Here is a 20,387-nt window from a genome sequence, read left to right as displayed (position 1 = left end):
CTCATTTCTAATTTTAGGACTAAGGGTTCTGCATTGCCCAAACTGTGTAACCTTCCCGAACCGTCAACCTGACAGCTATGTCTTTTCAAGGTGTGCACACGTGTGACAAGGGGAAGAGTTTGAAGTGCTCCGCAAATCGGTTTCTCCACATTCCTCACATCTCTTCTTCAAAACGTTGAACTGCTGAACTACACAGTCGCCTGTGTGATGGATGTGATAGACAGACGGCGTGGTTCCAGAGAAGAGACAGGGGAAGTGTGACGGAAATCTGAAACTGCCGGGACAGATCTGCTTGGACTTGGACTGTTTCTGCACCTCATCACATCAATGTCTTTACATATCTTTCTTTTCGTGACATTGGATATGAAATTAAACGGTGTTTGACAGTAGAGGGTGTTTACATCCACACAATTAACCCCTTTTTATATATATTTCCCCAAATAAAAGGCACTAAACATATTGGTTAAATAAAAATAACATTTAAAAAAGTCAGAATATTTAATATTTGGTTGCAGACTTTTTGGAATCACTGACCCACTGATATCTGCAGATACTTGTAATCTTCCCTAGTGATGCGCTGCCAGGCCAGTACTGCAGCCATCTTAAATTTCTGCTTGTTTCAGGAGATTTTTGCCTATCATGTCTTGTCTTGTGTGAAACACGTGATCAGCTGGATTAAGGTCTGTTAACTGACTTTGCCAATAAAGAACATTCCTGTTAATCCATAAAAAAACACCTTGGTTGCTTTGCGTGTGTATTTAGGATTATTGTTCTGCTGTATTGTCTTAAAATTGCACGTCCTATGTATAAAAAGGGCTATGACTCCTACACTGTCCTACTACTGTCTGCTCTGTGAGTCTAAGCTTCATTATCATTTTCTCAGTCACTTCATTCACTGGACACGTCACATTAATTGTTCTATGGCCACATTTCAGACAGGGTGTTTTTAATGTGTGGTTGGTGAACTAGTGAGAAGCAGATCAGCAAGCATGAAGAGTCGGACGGCCTTCAGCCATCTGGTTGCTCCATCTGTCAGCGACAAACATCTGTTCACCAGCGACAAACATGTTAGGAACATCATGGTCGCTGATTCACTACTGATTCACAGTAATGTCTCAGCAAATATCATGGGACATTTAAGCTGCAAAACTCAAAACTGTACAGTAGTTATAAACTTGACAGGACAGAGGAAACAGAATTCAACTTTTAGCTCTGAAATACATTGTTTAGACAGCTGTGATGGAGCTCAGGATTAATCAGGAGGACGGCTGCTTTACAATTTCACTGTATGAACCTGGACTGTGTGTGTGTGACCTTTTGAATGTGTAGAAGAACACAGAACTTTAATCAATATTATATCCTGACCGATTCTGTCGGCGTGTCAGGAGATTTAAATAATCACTGAAGTTACGCTGCTGTGCCTCGTGCGTCAGACAAGTAACTACATCATTCTGAAATGCACCTCTGTCTCAGGAGGACCGGGCCTCACACACAGGAGAAATATATTTTTATGTATAGGAGGGGAAAAAAGAGAGTGAAATACAAACAGTGGCAGAGAAATCCCTCGTCCCTTGTGGGTAAGGTCGGTGCATCTGCTTTGTTTTTGGCAGCTGTTCTGACACTTTTAGGTCACCGCTGTGAAATTTCATGTGTTTACATGTTCACAGGTTCAGTCAACGAGCAGATTACAGCTTTTGATGAAGACAGGCTGAGATCAGCACTGCATTTTGTTAGTTCAGCACTGTATGAGAAACTGAGGGGAAGTAAAAGCCCCTCGTGAAGCTGTTTAACTGTGGTCATGCTGCAGGGAGGAGTTCGATTAGTTGGAGTTTACGCTTGTGTATCTATTATTTCTTTGTCTGCTTATTTAGGCTTGCTCAGGGCTTAAGGGGCTTAAGTTTATCCCAGCATCCATTGAAGAAAAGGACATATGGCTTTATAAAACAGAGTTTTGAGAACATATTTCATGATTTCATGTCTGTATTTTTGAAAGAGGATAAGGAAATAGGATAAGCGAGGAGGGCTAGATTGTTAAAACCAAATTAAATCATTTTTTTATTTTTATGTCTCCTAGTACAAACTTAAAGGTCCAGTATATAACACTTAGGAGGAGCTATTGGCAGAAATGGAATATAATATTTATAAGTATGTTTTCATTAGTGTATAATTACCTGAAAATATGAATCATTCTGTTTTCATTACCTCAGAATAAGCCATTTTTATCTACAGAGGGAGCCCTTCCCTTCCACGGAGGCTGCCATGTTGTTGCACTGCCATGTTTCTACAGTAGCCCAGAACAGACAAACCAAACACTGGCTCTAGATAGGGCCTTTCGCGTTTTTCGCGGGTTTCATGGCCACCGTAGTTTCCTGTGAGTTGATTGGAGGGTCATTCAGATCACCTGTTGCGCAGGTTGGTGGCTCCTAAATAATAATCCATAGCAGCTTGGTGCATTCCCCTCTTGGATGAATTGCACACCCATGTCATTCTGATTCTTCCACGACTTACTGCAGACCTCATTTTAGCAGATATTGTCAGCTAGAAACTCTGATCTGTTTAGGCCTTTTTGAGATTTCTTTGCTGTCTTTCTTTTTCTGATTGAGGGTGATTTGAGTGAATATTAAAAAATCACCTTTCAACTAGGTTACCTGCGTTTGGGCAGATCTTAGTGCTATTCCCGCAAGAGATTTTGCTTGCCTAACGATAGCCTAGCGCCTGCAGGCTTTATTTAGTTTTTTACTTTCATTGAAACCTCCTTTATACATATTTCCTTTTGTCTATTATTTCATTTGCCGAAACATTAAATGGGGGTGGAGAAAAAACAATATTTCAGTTTCCTTATTATCAAAGAGGCTTTATTTATTAGTGAGGAAGCATTTGTTCATTATTATTAAGGAGGCTTTTTTCAAGGCACTTGTGAGATTTGTTTCTCCAAGTAAATATTTTAGTATTTTTATGTGGTTGGGAACTTCCTGATCAGCTGAAGTCTGGGGAACTGGTGCCACCACAATGGGATGATCTTGAAGACACAGTATAGAGTCTAATATCTCAATATAATATAAGTGTATGGCAGTGTATGGCTGGACACGGGTAAGAGCGCATGTGTGTAGCGATGCTGGCATGTTTGTGCTACGGTATTTGTGTTAGAGTATGGTGTGTTGTGGTTACGAATGGGATAGGGGGGATACATAACAGTTTCCAGGTACTGAGGCATCCAGCATGTCCAGAGACGGGTAGTACAAGTGGGGGCTGAAAAGTTTCTCACTGGTTGAAAAAGCTTCCAAATTTCCACTAGAGAGCCCATATTGTTTGGAGGGCAACCCAAAATGGGCAGCTCACAGACCCTGAGGAGGGAGCCTGCTCAAGCCGCCTCTTTTTATTTTCCCCCTTCTCTTTGATTGAGCCCCCACGGATGAACACACACAGTGTAAGGCTGGACAGCTGAGACATGCAGACATGCCAGGGGTGAGAAAGAAAGGGGTTTAGGAGGGTGTGTGTGTGTGTGTGTGTGTGTGTGTGTGTGAATGGTGATACACATGGATGGATGGATATACTATATGTGTTCTCTATTGGTGGATTTTAACATTTGTTACAGTAATGAGAATTATAAATATCAGAAGCTGATGTAATAATACCAATCATCAATACCTACCTAACACTGCACACATACTCACAGGCAGTACAGCTCTATCTCTGGGTTGGTATTCATCAGTGTGAACTGACAGGATGTAATGATAGAGGAGAGGATGTGAGAGGTGTAATTATTTGTCAATAATGCATCATTTCCACGACCTAGATATCCGACTCCATCCTGCCAGTGTCTGTCATTCCCCTACAGAAGGAGTTAGCTGAACAGTTCAATATTAAACCACTTATCTTTTTGGCCACCTGGACACTGCTGCGTTTACCTCTGCTGGATTTGGATTTTCTTGTTATCAGCAAGCAATGATGTGCTTGGAGTGCTTGTTTGCGAACCAGGATAACGGCTTATACGCAACTCCAAATGAATGATCCTGTTTCTCCATAACTGATGGATGTGTAAATACACAAATAAACAAGTTCAACATATCAAAGGTTATGATATGTCAATGTTGTGTTCACAACTTCTTCCGCTGCCACAAAGCGGCCAAAACATTTTTAGTTATTACAGCTTTAATCATTAAAAGAAAAGAGAAGATTTTTTTTCTAGTACTTTGAAATGTCAGTTTAAATAGCAAACTTGTAAGAGACACATTGTGGGCAGAAAACCTTCGACACACAACGTGACCTCAGACCTCGTTCTGTTGCTCTGTAGCATCTCAATAAAACAATGATAATGTCTTCCCTCTTTAACCGTAAATCAAGCATGGGCCCTTGTTCTTCTGTTAATTGAGTTAGATGATTATACATAATGTGTTAAAAAAGTTTATTCAAGAAGCTGATTTCTGTCATTAAAAAACAAACAAACATCCCAGCTGGTGTTGGGGACACACTGCTCCAGCAGAAGTCACCTTTTCACCATCGTCAGAGCACTCTGAGTATTTATCTGATGTGTCCTCTACCTGTCACTTGAATGTGGTGAGACTGTGTATCAGAGAGCTCTGAGGGGACGTGATGGTGTGTGTTTGTGTGTATAACTGAGGGGGAACGGCTGATAAGACTGACAGCCCAGTGTGGGCAGTTGGTGGCCGGTGGAGGCTTGGCATCGCCGAGGTTCAGGGGTCACTGGCGGTGCACGTTGTTACGGTAACAACCAGAGGGGCAGAGAGGGTGAGCTGTCACTCCACCTCAGCCGACAACAGCCGAGACGTGTGTCTGAGACTGCGGCCAAACCTGCAACTATCAAGCCGCTGTCAGTCATCATCCGAGCCAACGCTTTACCTCGTCACCTTGAAGGAAGTTTAAAAAAAAACTGATTCAAATGAAAGTCAGATTTATTTCCTGTGCTTTTGAGCTTTCGTTGACCTTTACCCTGTCAACAAATGGGCACGTCACGACGTTTTCTTCAAGGATCTCTGTCAACCTTCTGCAACCTGAACAAAAGTTCAAATGATCAAGCTGAGAAGATCAGCTGCATTGAAATACATATACTGTACACACGAGACATGAATGATAACACTCTCAGAGCCACTTCCAGGAATTATGATATTTCGCCTCTATTCAGTGTATCTCTGAAATAGTTAAAGTTAAAGGATTTGACATCATAGAGAGAAAAACCAATACAGCTGTTTCAGTTTGGCTTGCTGCCCACTGAATGAAACATGTTTACATGTTTCTTTTTTTCTCTTTGAGCATACATAACTTGAGTCATATAAATCTAGATTTTTTTTTAAACAAAATGGCTTATAATTCAACAATTCTCATTAATTAAATCTTTTTGATTTTCCTAAGTTTGTATTCAAACTTTATAAGAAAATGAGAATGAAAATGCTGTATTGTTAACGCTGCACTATATTTTCTTTATATGAACAATAGATCGAAGGACGATGTGCAAAAGATGTCGGAGAATTATCACCAACTCTGCAGTTCCTCTCAGCTCTGCATTGTTTAGGTTTTCTGGCCCGTAAACGCAAATCTAATCAACCCTGTTTCCAGCTGTTTTCAGTGGAAAGTTCTATAAACCCACCGTACACTACCTGCAGAGCACCAAACATATTTTTCTCAGGAGTTGGTGGAGACCAAACCAGAGATTATTATCCTCGTTGGTATTTGCTGAATCATCTAAATACATACAAGAAAATGGATACACTTTTCAGAGTTTCATGATAAATCTATTTATCTTAAGGCATTTTTCTCACACATCTTTATTTATTTATTTATTTTTAACTAATGGAGTGATCATCCCTAATGTAAGACAAAACACTGATGTAAATCATCATGCTTGAAAATTATTATTAGGATTAGTCTGACATTTTGGGAAATGCACTTATTTGAGCGAAGTGAGAAGATCGATATGAATGTCATGTCTGCGTGTTAGCCTAGCTTAGCATAAAGATTGAAAGCAGGAGGAAACAGCTAGCCTGGCTCTGTCCGAATTTAAGAGAATACACCTACCAGCATCTATAAAGGTCACAAATTAACTTGTATCTTTGTTTAATCCATACACAAACATAAATGTTAACATTTGTGGGGGGAGTTGTGCTGGACAGTTTATCCATCAGCTCTTCTTTGTAACCTCACCTTAGTGACAAGACACAGGGAAGTCACTGTGCCTGGCCGCTGGTCACCAAGGCACCAAATCACTTCCTATTTACTACACAGCACTTTAGTTACACTCTGACATTTTATTTGAGTGTGAAATGTATGCACTATATAGTGTTCTCAAAAATTCCCTCAATAGAATGAAAAAAGTAGTGTCCACAGCACGAACACTACACTCTACTAACAATCCCACAATACAATGCGTTGCATTTTATATTTGCGAAAGTTACCATTGTGCAACTCTACAGCTGTCAGTGAAAATCTAATTTTTACTATTAGTTTACTCAATATTTCTATAGTAAACTTCTTAGTGTCTGTTATATTGCATGTACATAGTGGGTATATAATCATAGCTGTAAGCATGTAGGCCTACTTGCTTTGTGTCATCTGATATTTAGTAATCAACCACATCAAACTTCCACACGGGTATCAAAATCATGTATGATACAATACGGCCAACTATAGCAGGGCACAGAATCCTCTGCAGAGTGATGGACCATAAACAACAGTTAAAATTACCCATCACATACAGAGGAGCACAATCATTTCTCAGTACAATTAAGACATCAAATGTGAGGGTCACGTATCAACAAACTAACAACACACACATGCATGAGCAACAAAAAAATAGTCCAGGCTGCCTACAAGGGATCCAGTCCTCATCAACACTAATCACCCATCAGTGCTAACAGTGAATAATACAGGTAACTGGGAATAGCCCTTACCTTAAAACAGAAGCGACCACAGAGGCCTGTTTTATTTTCTGATTTAAAGTGAGTGAAGTTTATGATATTGTGACGCCACTCTTAGATGGTGATGACAAGAATAGCATGCCGGTATCTTTATTAGAGTTAATTAGTGATTAATCACCCTCGTGCATAAATCATACATCAACAGCCTAATTTTCTACATGATCCATCATTATGGAGATACATGAAAATAGAAATGCATGGCAAAAACGGCATATTGTCAATATTTTAGAGACCCCCCCGAAATTTCACAAATCGTGTTTTCAGGGGAGCTCATGTCTTTAAGGGGAGCCAAGCTCCCCCCTGATCCCCTGTAGTTTGCACCCTGTATATAGTAAATAAATTGAGGGAGTGACTTCGGACACAGCTCCTGGCTAGCTGTTTCCCCCTGCTTCCAGTCTTAATGCTAAGCTAAGCAGATCACCTCTAGCTCTGTATTTCAAACTATTCCTTTAGCTATTGGTGGAGTGATCTGCGTAAAGGACTATATTAAGGGGTTTGTGTACAATGGTATGTCAGACAATGGATTAAAGAAATTGCTTCAAACACTAAATAGAAAATCAACTATCTGGATTTTAGTGCTACATGTGAAATCCATGTTGTAACAGCAGTGAGGCCTGCTGGATTTTTTTGTCAGTCTGTGTTAGAGTCAAGATGTCTTCAGATGACACACACACACACACACAAGCCTGGCTGATGTCCTGAGGATAACATCACCACTCACTGTCGCTGTCACACATGAAAGAATCTTTTTTCTCCGATTATGGACGGTCCCTCAGAGCTGCCTGACAGCAAATTAGTATCTCCTGGCAGGAAGCTCTCAAAAAATTATGTTCTCTGTGGAAAGACGTGCCCTATAAAGTTCATGAAAGTGCCTTTTGTGTTTCACAATTCACTGACACAATTTAAATTTAGCTGACAAGTAATACGAATTTTTCCTCATGTATACCTTGCATGCCAACACATTTTCACTGATTAGAAGTCCTGTTCATCTTTTTGACTCTGGGTGGCTCCATTTTTATTTCTAATTTACAGCTGCAAACATAATTTTTGTATTTCCTGTGATAGACAAAGTCATTTTGTTGTGGTACACAGATTCTGGACCCAAAATCACAACTCGAAAACAGAGAGGGTTGAAGTGGTTAGTTTCGGTTTATTGTATGAACAAGCTGAAAAGAGTAACCAGGTGTGTGGAGGGAAGCTCCGTGACCAGCTAGACTGGACGAGGACAGCTGGCTGATGTGGAGCAGAGGTGAATCTGTGATGAGAAGTTTCTGGAGAACCGGTGAGTAGATCGGAGGCAGGCGTCGGTTTGAGGGGTGAACCTCAACACAAGGAGCCAGAGGATTAAATCAATGATTCGGGTAACATGCAGGAAAAACTTTCTATAACACAAAGTAAAAACCAAGATGTTGTACCACTAGACTTAACGGCCGGGTAGATATACTGCATGGTCTTGATTGGTGGATGGAGAACAGGTGAGTAGCAGCAGATGAGTAGCAGGTGTGTCAGGTTCTGAGTGGAGGTTCACCAGCACACACATACACAGACACACACAGGAGGGGAACCAACAGGGGACAAACAGCCAGAGACAGTGGTACAGCTGTACCATGACACATTTATCAGTGGTACTTAACAAAAAGGGTTATCACCAAGTGCTTTCCGGAGCAGCAGATAGATGACATAAGTGCACATACAGGAAACAGGATAGAACAAACATCATGAATCAGCGAGGGATAAATTAGTCATTAAATGTTCTCTGTCACCCGTTAAAATTCAACTGGCCTTGTCACCCATTTACAGACAACCACATCAAAACAATTTGTTCACACAGGAACATGCAGGGAGAAAATAGCAAAGACATTATTGTGCACAGCTTAGACTTTGTTGTCAGCAGATAAACACAATCAGTGATAAAACAACACTAAATGACTGAAATGAGTTTATTTCAGGCGGGAATTTTAGAGGGAAGTCTTCATCCTTCATACTGAGTATTAATGGCCCAGATTAGCTCTATCTGCCTCGTGTTTCAGTGCTTCATGTTTGGTTTGCTGCTGTGCAGATAAGAGCCTCTGATGGAGCGACAGGAGAACACTCAGGTTTTATCAGAGCAGAGCATCAAACATGTGACATCTGACCATCTGTACGCTTTGTGGCTACAATGTCCAGAGAGTGAAATGTTCTTTGTGCTGCAGGCTGCTGGATCAGTTTCCTCCACCTCACGAAGCCTCACCATCAATGTCTGAAGAAGTACTCAGAGCCTAAACTCCAGTAAAATTAGCTAAACTAGCATGTAAAAATACTTCATTACAGGTAAAAGTCCTGCATTCAAAACATTTTTTAGTTAAACTACACGAGTATTATCTTCAAAATGCACCTAAAGTATCAAAAGTATGAATATTCATAAGCTCATTATACCATATTACTGGATTACTGGATGTTTTGATGATTTGTCTCTAAATGTAGCTCTTGTTGTGAGCATTTCAAAAGCACCTCCACCCCTTCCACCTGTAGGCTCTGAGTCTAGCTTCCCCCCTATCGTTGCCCCCCACTCCCTGCTGAGCTGAGCTCGAGATTTACATTGTGGGGCTCAACGAGGTCCAAACATTAATGCTGTGCATATTCTACATTTACATAATAATCTATTCCACGTGAGCTGGCAGACTGAACTTTAAATGGCAACGACTGAAGCCTTCTTTGTGATGGCTCAAATGGAACCGTAGACCGACCCTATGAAAACTTTTCACTGTGTTCTGTGGATTATCAACAGCATCAGGGACTCTTTTTGGAGAAAGATGCTGCTTTTCAATTTTTAAATGTCATTCTTCAGTGCTGTGAGCTCCACAAACTAAATTCCATTCATCGATTTCGTTTTTTGGGTTGCAGGCAAAAGCTCAACGACAATCCCAGCCCCCCCAGATTTCAATCAAATATTCTGTGCGCCAAACAAAACAAACAGCTGCATCTAAAAGGCTTCAGGAAAAACAACTGATGCAGCTTTTAATATTAAAATAATCTCTTACCTGGAATGTATTTTTAGTTTAGTTTTTTTAACGGTGCTCAATAAATGTCCTCATCAGATATTGTAACCTGGATTAAAATAACTATTTAAACATAATATGATTGGGAATGATTATGGGGATTGTATCCTTATAAGATCACAGTATTAGTTTGAGGCTTATTTGACTTTTCTTTGCTCTTTAATCAGGCAGTGCTTTATATGAAATTAATCTGATTATATTTTTCCTACAATAGTTATTTTTAGTGTATGAAGGTTATACAAGGATGGTGGTGACCTGCTGCTATGTTAGCTCTATGGGACTGAAAAAAAGCTGCCATAATTAAAGTTTCCTATTTATTGCATATTGGAGGTCAGCAGCAGAGTTTACTGCGAAACTTCCAGGCATGAAAAAAAAAATGTTTTCACCAGAACTATGAAAATAAGACTGAAGTTATAATGAACTGGAATTATCCATTTGTAAGTACTGTCTAATTTATTTTTGCTGTATTTGCCTGTTATAACATCTCTATCATTCCTGACGTTCCCACATCCCCACAGGAGTGCTGTTATGGGAATTGTTGTGTTAAAATGCTCATGTGCTTGTACCAGCCAAAACATAATGAAGTATAAGACGGTGTAGTCCCTCATTCGTCCAGGAGTGTTCCATCGTAGAAAAGGTTTCAGTCATAGTCATCTGGACACTGTTTTCAGAATCAAGACGTTTCGGCTCCCATCCGGAAGTCATTCTCAATTGTGAAAAATGGTCTGAGAACTCAGAAATTTAAGCTACTCTGTGTTGCTTAAGCCCTGCCCTCAGGGAGGAGTCTTCCTGAGTGTCATATGATTGGCTTGACCCTTAACAGTGATGAGGGACGTGCAGCCAGAAAACAATAGGCCTGATTACTGGGCCATCATGGAAACAAAGGTCAGTTTCAGGTGAAACTAGGCAGGGTAAACAGCAGACACTCAGGAAGACTCCTCCTGAGGGCAGGGTTTAAGCAACACAGAAGCTTAAATGTCTGAGTTCTCAGACCATTTTCACAATTTTCCGGATGGGAGCCAAACTTGATTCTGAAAACAGTGTCCAGATGACTACAACTGAAACCTTTTCTACAATAATGAAGTATATGCATAATGAAGTATAACACAAGAGTGACAAACTTCAGCAAACAGTGAGCAACAAAATGCACCATAGAGCAAAAGCTTTGAAGAACAGTTTGTTCTAATTCTGCTATTAATGGGTACAGTGAACATCCTATAGCTCATCGCTTTGTGTGCTCTGCTGATGAGCTGATTAAAGGGCCATGCTGGGATGCCACGAAGCCAAATGCTGGAACTCCTGTGGGAATGTTTGGTGCGCAGCCTTGTGTCACATTAGCTTACTCACGGATCAAAGTAGCACAATTCCTGTGTTTGGAGAAGTCCTACTGTTGTTCTCTCAATCACCGAGTCTGACAACAAGGCCAAACCAGCGGGCATCTTGCTGAATATCTCCAACCAGGCTTCACTTTGTTTCCCAGAGATTTGTCTGAACAAATCATCACTTCATTGTAACAGAAACAACACATACTTAGTTGGTAAATGTAAGACTTTTTCTGTTTCTATGAACATCTAAACTCACTCAAAACTGCTGTTCATACAATAATGAAGCCTTTTTGCTTCCAGTCATTTCTTTATCATGGGAAACATGATAAAAGGAAAATCTATAACCAGAATTGATTGAATTAAAGCTGACCGAAGAGCTGTGAGGAGGTATCAGCTGTGCAGGCAGGATCCCAAGTACAAATGTCTTCCTCAAATATTTCCTCAATGTCACTTAACGTTGCAGCCGCAGGTGAAGCTGTTGATATGTTAATCCACAGGATGAAGTATCGCCACAGCACAAATACTGACCTCCTTTTGCAATAGTCTCTGCTGTATCTATGTGTTTATGCAGCTATGTGTTCACCTACAGGTGTATACTTTATGCAAGTCATTGCACCAGTCCAGCTCTGTGAATCACTGTGACTCATGGTGCAACATGACCACCAAAAGGATTTCAAGCTGCGTTATATGTCTGACCATTTCCTCTTTTTGAATTTCATACTTGCTGAAAATCAAAAGCTCTTTTGCCTTAAAGCTCTTTGCATTTGAATTGACTTCAATAAAAAATAAGGGTGTTTTTGTAACCAGCATGTACAGTCGTGACAAATTGAGCTGCTGTTTGGACTCAAATGACCCTGATTAATAATCGTGTAAAGGGTGGAAAATTTGTTTTTGAAAGCCAGACATCTAAAACACTGGGTCACTGGAGACTCTGTCCACAAAAAATGAGAGTATCAATCATTTGTGAAGATGCCTGAACGCAACACGTTTACATTTACCTGACATGGACCTGTAGTGGCCGTGAGAATTATGACTGTTGTCTGTCAGGAGCAAAGGCAGAAGTAGTTTGATGCTGTTATAAAGTCTCAAAGTCCACACATGGACGTTGTCGGCTGGATGCATGGATCTCCAAAGCATCGGACTTTGACACAGGATGCTGCAGTTTCATTTCCTGTTTATTTCTTTTTACCATAACCATGATGGTTTCCTTACCTTTATGAAGTATTTATTAATCCAAAATATAATCACTATAATCACTCTGTAACCTTAACCAAGTTGTTTTTGTGCCTAAACCTTAAAGGGGAACTCCACCAATGTTACACGTCATCCGTTTACAGGTATTGGTGTGAAAAAAGTTGTATAAAGCCTTTTGTGTCTCCATAGGGAGCTGTATGAAGTCTGATAAATGTCCTCAAGTGATGTCACTTGAGTCAGTGTCAGTTCGGGCTGAAAACTAAAAGTTTAAAAATGAAAATAATTTGGGGGTGTGGCGTTAGAAAGAAGCTTACCAGACATCTATAGTCCACTCCTCATCTCTGATCGAGACAAGTGGATCGAGGCTACATTAGCTGCTACTAGCGTAACACACTTGAATCTCCAATTGAACTGTCAGCGATTGCGTTGCATTGTGGGTAATGTAGGCGCCAGGTGACAAGAGAGAATGATGATCAGAAAACAGTCAAATAAATCTTTATTGTAGTGGTGATTTGTAATGATTTTGTAAGGCACTGGACCACTAAAAACAGTGGGGTGACTGGAATTTTTGGCAATGTGAATGATGACAAAAAGATTGGGTTGACATTGGATATGTGTACATTCAATTATATGTTTATTATTGAGGTCAAAGTTAAAGGTGGTGTTGCACTGAGGTGTTTGTCCTTTCCATTTACATACATAAGGGGGCAGAATATTAGAAACACCTCTGAATATAATGCAGTCCAGTTCAACACCACCACTAACTATGACCTCAATGCTAAAACATATAATTAATTTAACATATCTATGACAGTGTCAACCAAAACAGAACATTATAAGCATCAAAAAAATTAGATTATTTATGGCAGAACAGTTGGATTGGATTGTACAGGTGTAATAAAGTGGCCAGTCAGTGTAAGTCACTATAACCTTAAACAATTTATGCATGGTCTATTTGATGTTGGAGTCACTAAACCTTGCTTGTAAAAAAAATATGCAGGTTTTATAACAGAGGCAGGCTGCCCTGCCTGAAATACCTCCACTAACACCAGAAAATGTAATACACTTTATAAATAAACATTTAGAAAAAAAGGGTTCAGAAATGGCATTTCTCACTATATTTGTTGTTTGGACAACGACCTGGTACCTAAAAAGATTTGTCAGGATCAATCAGCCTCCAAAGTTGGCAACACTGGTAATAAATTAGCTTCATAACAATCCATTGCCATAATGTGGAGTTTTTTGGGGGTCATATTTTCTTAACTTTGCGCCATGGATCTGTAAAAATCTTACCTGTTTGCCGTATAAATGTTAGTGGCAGGCACAGACTGAAACCCTAACATTGGCTGACAGGTTAAAACTTGCTGCAGAGGGTGACTTTTATTCTGACTTTAGTGAGTCAGGCAGGTGTTCGTTTGAGTCCTCAGCAATTTAATTGGGCAGCTCCTTAGTGTGATGGTGTGTAACAGCATGAATGTGAAGCAGATGGGTGCTAAGAAATGGCATACAGGCTGCTATAAATATGGGTAAACAAAGTAAATCCAAAGTCGAATGCTTGAATTTGAAATCAGCTGAGGACCTCATTGCTCACTGCTGCTTTCCATGGGGTCCATCCACACACACTCATTAAACACCTGACCTCCACACCACAGGGTTCATCGCTGCTGTGGGGTCAAAACCACGAAACTGCGCTTTTGTTGTTCTTTTTCTTGCTGGAATTAAATTTGTGCATGTTGGGATGAGTGATTGGGAATCCTCCTCGCTTCACGGCGCTTCCCTCCACACACACCTGGTTACTCTTCCAACCAAAGACTAACCACTTTAACTCTCTGTTTTCGAGTCGACTCGAAACAGTTCATTTGATCTTGTAAATCTTTATATTGTTCGTTCTCCCTCCCTTTTTAGTAGAGTTTTTGTTTTTAATTAATTTTTGTTACTTTGTTTACTTAAAATACACAAGCGCGCACCCCCCCCCCAGTGAGTTTGTGATTATTTGGCCAAAGATTTCTCTACGTTTTATGTCTTAAATTAAGGTGATTGTTCCCTCCCTGCACTAAGGTGTACGCATGCATGGTGGTGTCATCTGCCGACTTTTGGAGACAGTGCTAGCTACTTTCATTTGGGGAAAAGACTGGAGCAAACTGTTTGACGAGTATTTTTGAATGTGTGTTTTTTTGTATGTCGCCTACTTTTAGAGGTACAATTTCTTTTTGAAGACCTAAATAATAAAGTATGGAAGCTTTATATTACATTGGTATGGTGCCACTCTGTTGTGATTGGTAGGTGCATTTATCTTTTAAATAAACATTTTAAACACAGGAATGTAAGAAACTAAGTTACTGTAATATTAGTAATTTAAGTTGAATAAATGTGAAGCAGTCAGGACGAGATGCAGAGCAGATTAAAACTTTGTTTCCATGATGGCCCAGTAATCAGTAATCAAGCCTATTGTTTTCTGGCTGCACCTCCCTCATCACTGTTAAGTGCCTGATTAGCATGTGATTGGCGTGACCAAGGTGATAATACACTCTGATAGACTTTGGGCAGATTGAATCTCAGACCACCATTTCTGTTCAAAGAGGGGTTTTCTTTTTTCACAAAAATGGCTTCCTTGACGCCCCGTTCAAACCAACTCTTCTCTCTACTTTGAATCTTCACCTCGCTGTCTTCAAATGTGTGGTTTGTAGCTTTTAGATGCAAATGCACGGCGCTCTGTAATCCTGAGTTAGCGTGTCGTCTGTGCTGATAGTCTTTTGTGAAGTGGCTGTGGTCTCAGCTATGTACCGTAACGGTAAACCTTTTCCACGACTCATCGGTTTTATTTCTCTCAAGTCATGTCGAAAAAAGTCTAATTGTATTTCTATGCTAATAAAGGCCAATATTTTGAAGTGAATTATTCTGTTTTTCTTTTTTCATCTACAGCTCTCTGCAACACACAAAGTACTGGAACACTGAAAGGGAAAACATCCCTCATCCCGTCATCAGACTTCATAGATGAAGGTGTGACGTACTCTTCTGAAGGAGCTATTGATGGGAAAACGGAACAATGTGCTCACACCTTGAAAGAGTCAAACGCCTGGTGGAGAATTACCTACAAAATTTCTTGTATCACTATCTTCAACAAACAGCATCATAATACTAATATAAGCGGTGCTCAGATCTACATTGGAAACTCTCGTGAGAACAACGGCCTTCGCCAACAGCATGTAATACCTTCATGTTACTTTGAATTGCTTTATTTCTCATTTTCAGGCTTCGGCATGTCCAATATTTAATGTATCCATGATTGGCCTCAAGGATTAGAATTGACAAATAAATTTGAAGAGGGGTTTCTGGTCATAATAGACTTGAATTTCAATGACAATATATTTACCGTTGTGGCTCGATTTCACAGAGTAAAAGATGTCACAGTATCAATCCCTAAAAATACTGGATGTGGTGAAACTTGACACAATGTACTTAGTGTTGGTGCCATATGCTGTGTATATCTATTTGAACAGTCTGTGTGGTTGGTGCTTAGTTTTCTTCATAGCCCCCCCAGACACTGACAGGATTATGGGGTTACTCTCTGGGTGGGAACTGTTCCTGGTCATTGTGTGGATAGAAACTTGAGTGAACTTGCTACTTTTTACAGCTTCCACATCTCCAAAGCAAGCAAATCAGAGATGTCATCCCACAGAACCACAAACAGCACTCTTCCTGCCCTTTCTGTTTCCCTCCCTCTTGCTGTATCTTCATCTTTTTCTCTCTTCCAGGTGTCAAAACATCACAACCTTCACGCAAGAAACATGGAATAGGTTTAAATGTGACGTTTCAGGGCGCTACATCTCTGTGTTCTTACCGGGAAGTAGCCATTTAGTTCTGGGCGAAGTGAAGATCAACGGAACAATAAAAGGTACAAGAAATGTTCTCATCCACATACTTAACTGAAATATCCCCTTTACAGTTAAATGTGGACAAAAAGCGTATTAATACGAGAGCAGATATCATGAGCAACAGTAAGCAAAAACCCAACGTACTAAAATATTTTAATAGATCACAGATTTACAAAACTATACTCAGATGAATTTAAATTGACATACTGTATGTCGGCTAATTGTTAAAGCTAATCGAGGTAAAGGCTCTCATTGTTCTGGATTACTCTTCAACAAGTCATGGCCACAGGGCTCAAGGTTTGATCCATGATGAAGTGCATTCTGGTGTATGTATTCTCCCCAGTTTCACACCACAGAAGAGGATAACAAAATAATTTGAAATGTGTATTATTTCAATCCACAAGTGTCATGTGATTCTACAAGGAAACTTACAGGCAATGCTGTAATTCATAAATGACATCACATGAGGTCATTTTTATGCGCAGCTGCAGGACAACAGGTATGACACGCGGTGCAGCTTTCTGTTTTTCTGTCGTCCTTATCATGAGGATGATGCCATTATCAGAGGAAATATATTTGTCTCTTCTAGGTTTTTGGACCCTCTGGTAGATGATTACACACAGTTTTAAAATCCTTGTTGTGTGTTTGCCCTAACCCTTTTCACTTATTTAGTTTCAGTTCACTTGAAACATTTCACACTGATGTTTTGTTTTTTTCTAGAGTCACCCTTTGTGATGATCACAAAGAACAAAACATGGGAAGATGCCCTGTACTACTGCAGGGACAAATACCTGGACCTGGCTTCCATCGTTGATGAAGAAACCCAAGCATGGGCTGAGTCGGAGGCCAAGAAGGCCGACACTCCCTCTGTGTGGCTGGGCCTTCACTACACCTGCACCCTGGAGTTCTGGTCCTGGGTCGATGATCAACAAGTAAAATTCAGTCTCTGGACTCCAGGGAAGATAACAGAAGACTGTGACATGAGTGGTGCCATGGAGACACAAGACGGACGTCTCTGGTTCAGCAAGTCTGACAAGTTTAATTTCATCTGTGCAAAGTAAGAGAAATCAGTGTTTTGTTTTTCTCAGCTCCTTTTTTTTTTCTTTGGACGCGTGTCAGTGGTGGCATTGTTGTGTTGTGACAACCTCTCTCGTATGTGTCGTACGTGATGGGTTCAGGGCCAGTGCAGCAGCTTTCCAGATAAAAGTGATGGAATGAAGCAGAGAGCGTTTCCACGCTCATCTGAAGCGTAAACATGGCTGACAACAAAACAGATATTACTTGCTTTTTTAGTTAACTGCGACAGTTGATTTAATTAGTTTCACTCCGTATTTTAGGACATGCATGCACTCTACCTTTGTAAAATGTTTGTAATGTGTTTGAAGTTGTGTCAATGTATCCTTCATTTGTAATTCATTCACATTGATATAGTAGCATATTGTAGTGCAGCTATAGTGCATATTGTAAGACTTTTGCTTCCACTGTTTTATAATTTAATCATCGATGTGAGAACATTAGGAAAACATTTTTATTCTCTTCTTGAAACTGGATCCATGGCTTTTGAATGGGCTATCTATATTTTGTTGATTAATTCTGATGTGAAAAAATATACAAATTCAGAAATGTTTTAGATGTCAAATTTACACAAATGGAAAACAAAATGCATTGCCATTCATGTTAAATACATTTTATGTGGCCACATATATATACATACACATATGCATTTGCTGATATAAAACACTTGCATTTGCAGCCTTCAATATGTATTTTTGAATGGCATTTACTTAAGAAGTAAATCTCCTCTGAATGCATAGGAAACATATGGTAAGTACTGCTTATATTCATGTTTGGGTTAACGTTTTTGGTGGGGACACTTTCATAGTATTTGTTTTTTGAATGCCAATATCAAGTCTAAATAAAAGTTGAACTTGAATTGTATTTGAACAGTTAATTCTCTTCAGTCCAAGCAGTGGCTGGTGCCAGGTGACACCACATTACTCTAAACAATGATTGGCTATCTGCCCAGAATTCAAACAAACTGTTTGATATTTTTGAATGTGCGTTGTTTTATTTTGTATGTAACCACTTTTGAAGGAACAATTTCTCTTTGAGGACTTAAAGAATAAAGTGTTGAAGCTTTATATTACATTTGTATGGTGTCTATTTATCTATTAAATTATACTCTAATTAAAGTAGATATGAGAAATGGTAAATTAATGCTATTTCCGATGCATGCCACTTGGAATGTCGTAGAAAAGGTTTCAGTCGTAGTCTTGGAATGCAAACATGTAGATTTAATGGAGATCAATTAAAGTGAAATTAACTTCACGTAGCAGAGGCTTGTAGATTTTGCCTCAGCTGATAACAGCAAAGGCCATGTTTTCAGATGTTTTCGTGATTTTGGTGGAAGGTGAAAAGACGTCTAGCCGTCTATTCAAACTACATTTTGTTGAAAACTAGCGTAAAGGGTTTTAGAGTATAACCTTCATTTCAATGGTATTTTAATGAGCATATTTTCAACATGTAACAGGATCTATAGGATCCCCAGGTCATGCTTCTTGGCAAAAGCAGTTAAAAGGTCAAATCTTTTTCATACATCACAGCTTGATTGCCCATGAGGTGTCACTGCAGTAATCAACCCGAATTAAATAAAACCTATTCTTCCTCTTTGTCAACACTTGTTAAATGTTAAATGTACTCTATAATAAACTGACTTGACTTTTAGCTTTGGCAATCCTATGCAACTCTAAACACAGCTTTTTCCTGTTCTTTCTTGTGTCTTTAGAAAAACAGATTTGAATGCCCTTTGCGATTTAATAAGATTCTACATGTACAGTATAGCTGCATTTAGATAAAACGGGGATGAACGGTTAGATAAAAGGTGTCCACGCTCCTCCATTTTCCCTTTTTTCCTCTGCAATCTGGTTTATGTGATAAAGTCGGAAGGAGATGAAAGCGGTAAAACGAATGGTGAGAAATCAGTTGATAACTGCCTTTCAGTGTCTCTAGACAGAACATACCGTGTGCTTCACATTAGTAATTGTGGCCTGAATCAAAGTAAAATAAAGTGGGGAAAAGTGAACTGAAAAGAAAAGAACAAGTTGGAAAATAACTTTGTGATTGAAATGTATCCGTTGGAGTTAAAGCAGTTGTGAAGTTGTGGAAAACTTTTGTTGCTTCGCTAAAGTGAAGCTATGAAAGATACATTTCATCAGATCTGGCTTAAACATTAGGCTGGCTCTGCAGACAGCTACTTCATTAACAGCAGCACGTCTGATGTAAATATGGGAAACAAAGGCTGTTTTACTGCCACAGTTGGTTTAGGCCGAGTCTGTCTGATAAAACAGAGTCAGCACCTGCAGCTGCTGTTAAAAGGAAATCTAATCCATCAGTGGGCTTTTGGAAAGCAGCTCAGAGTAGATGAGAGATGCACATTAGGTGAAGAAGAGTCAGCGCCTGCTTAGTTTTAATAAAACAAAGCCTGCAAGCGTTCAGTTCTGGCAGAGGACAGACGTACGTACAACATCACCATCTGGTTGTTGTTCCTGCACGCAGTGTCTAGCAAAATAAGTAGAAGTCATGCGAGACTAGTTATAACTTTCTCCTGCAGTCTTATCAACACTCCTTCAGACTAAACGCTTATGTACCAGAGAGCCGCAGTAGTGGCTCAGAATCTACCAATAACAGACAAACGACACAGTCTAATTATTTATTCTTAAACCTGCAATAACACAGCACAACATTGACATATCATCACGTTTTAAGTTGATATGGTGAACTTGGTAGCAAACAGTTGATTATTTACACATGCAGCAGTTTCAGAGCAACATGATCGTTCATTAGGAGTTGTGTCACCTGATGAATGTAAGTCCAATATTCTCTCTCTTTTGTCTCTTTTTGGTCTCCTGAGGGAAATATCTGGCTCTTCAGCTGCTAGATGCTCCACTATGTTCACCGACTGGTCTCCAACTGTGTCTGTCTGCTGTTTGCTGCTGAGCAGGTAGTGTACAGTGTGCATTTTTA

At 39.7% G+C, this 20,387-nt stretch overlaps 1 protein-coding gene across 1 annotated transcript; it reads left to right on the top strand.

The window, feature by feature from the left end:
- The first annotated feature begins 15,446 nt into the window (after positions 1-15,446).
- Positions 15,447-18,456, top strand: LOC122886748 (snaclec subunit B-like). Its single transcript, XM_044219303.1, has 3 exons — positions 15,447-15,695; positions 16,245-16,384; positions 17,085-18,456. Coding segments are annotated over exons 1-3 (483 nt in total). The 5' UTR covers positions 15,447-15,693; the 3' UTR covers positions 17,426-18,456.
- Positions 18,457-20,387: the final 1,931 nt, after the last annotated feature.

Source organism: Siniperca chuatsi, linkage group LG13, assembly GCF_020085105.1.
Source record: "Siniperca chuatsi isolate FFG_IHB_CAS linkage group LG13, ASM2008510v1, whole genome shotgun sequence".
Lineage (NCBI taxonomy): Eukaryota > Metazoa > Chordata > Actinopteri > Centrarchiformes > Sinipercidae > Siniperca > Siniperca chuatsi.
Note: the sequence above shows the minus strand (reverse complement) of the source record. Positions and strands in the feature narration are given on the sequence as shown.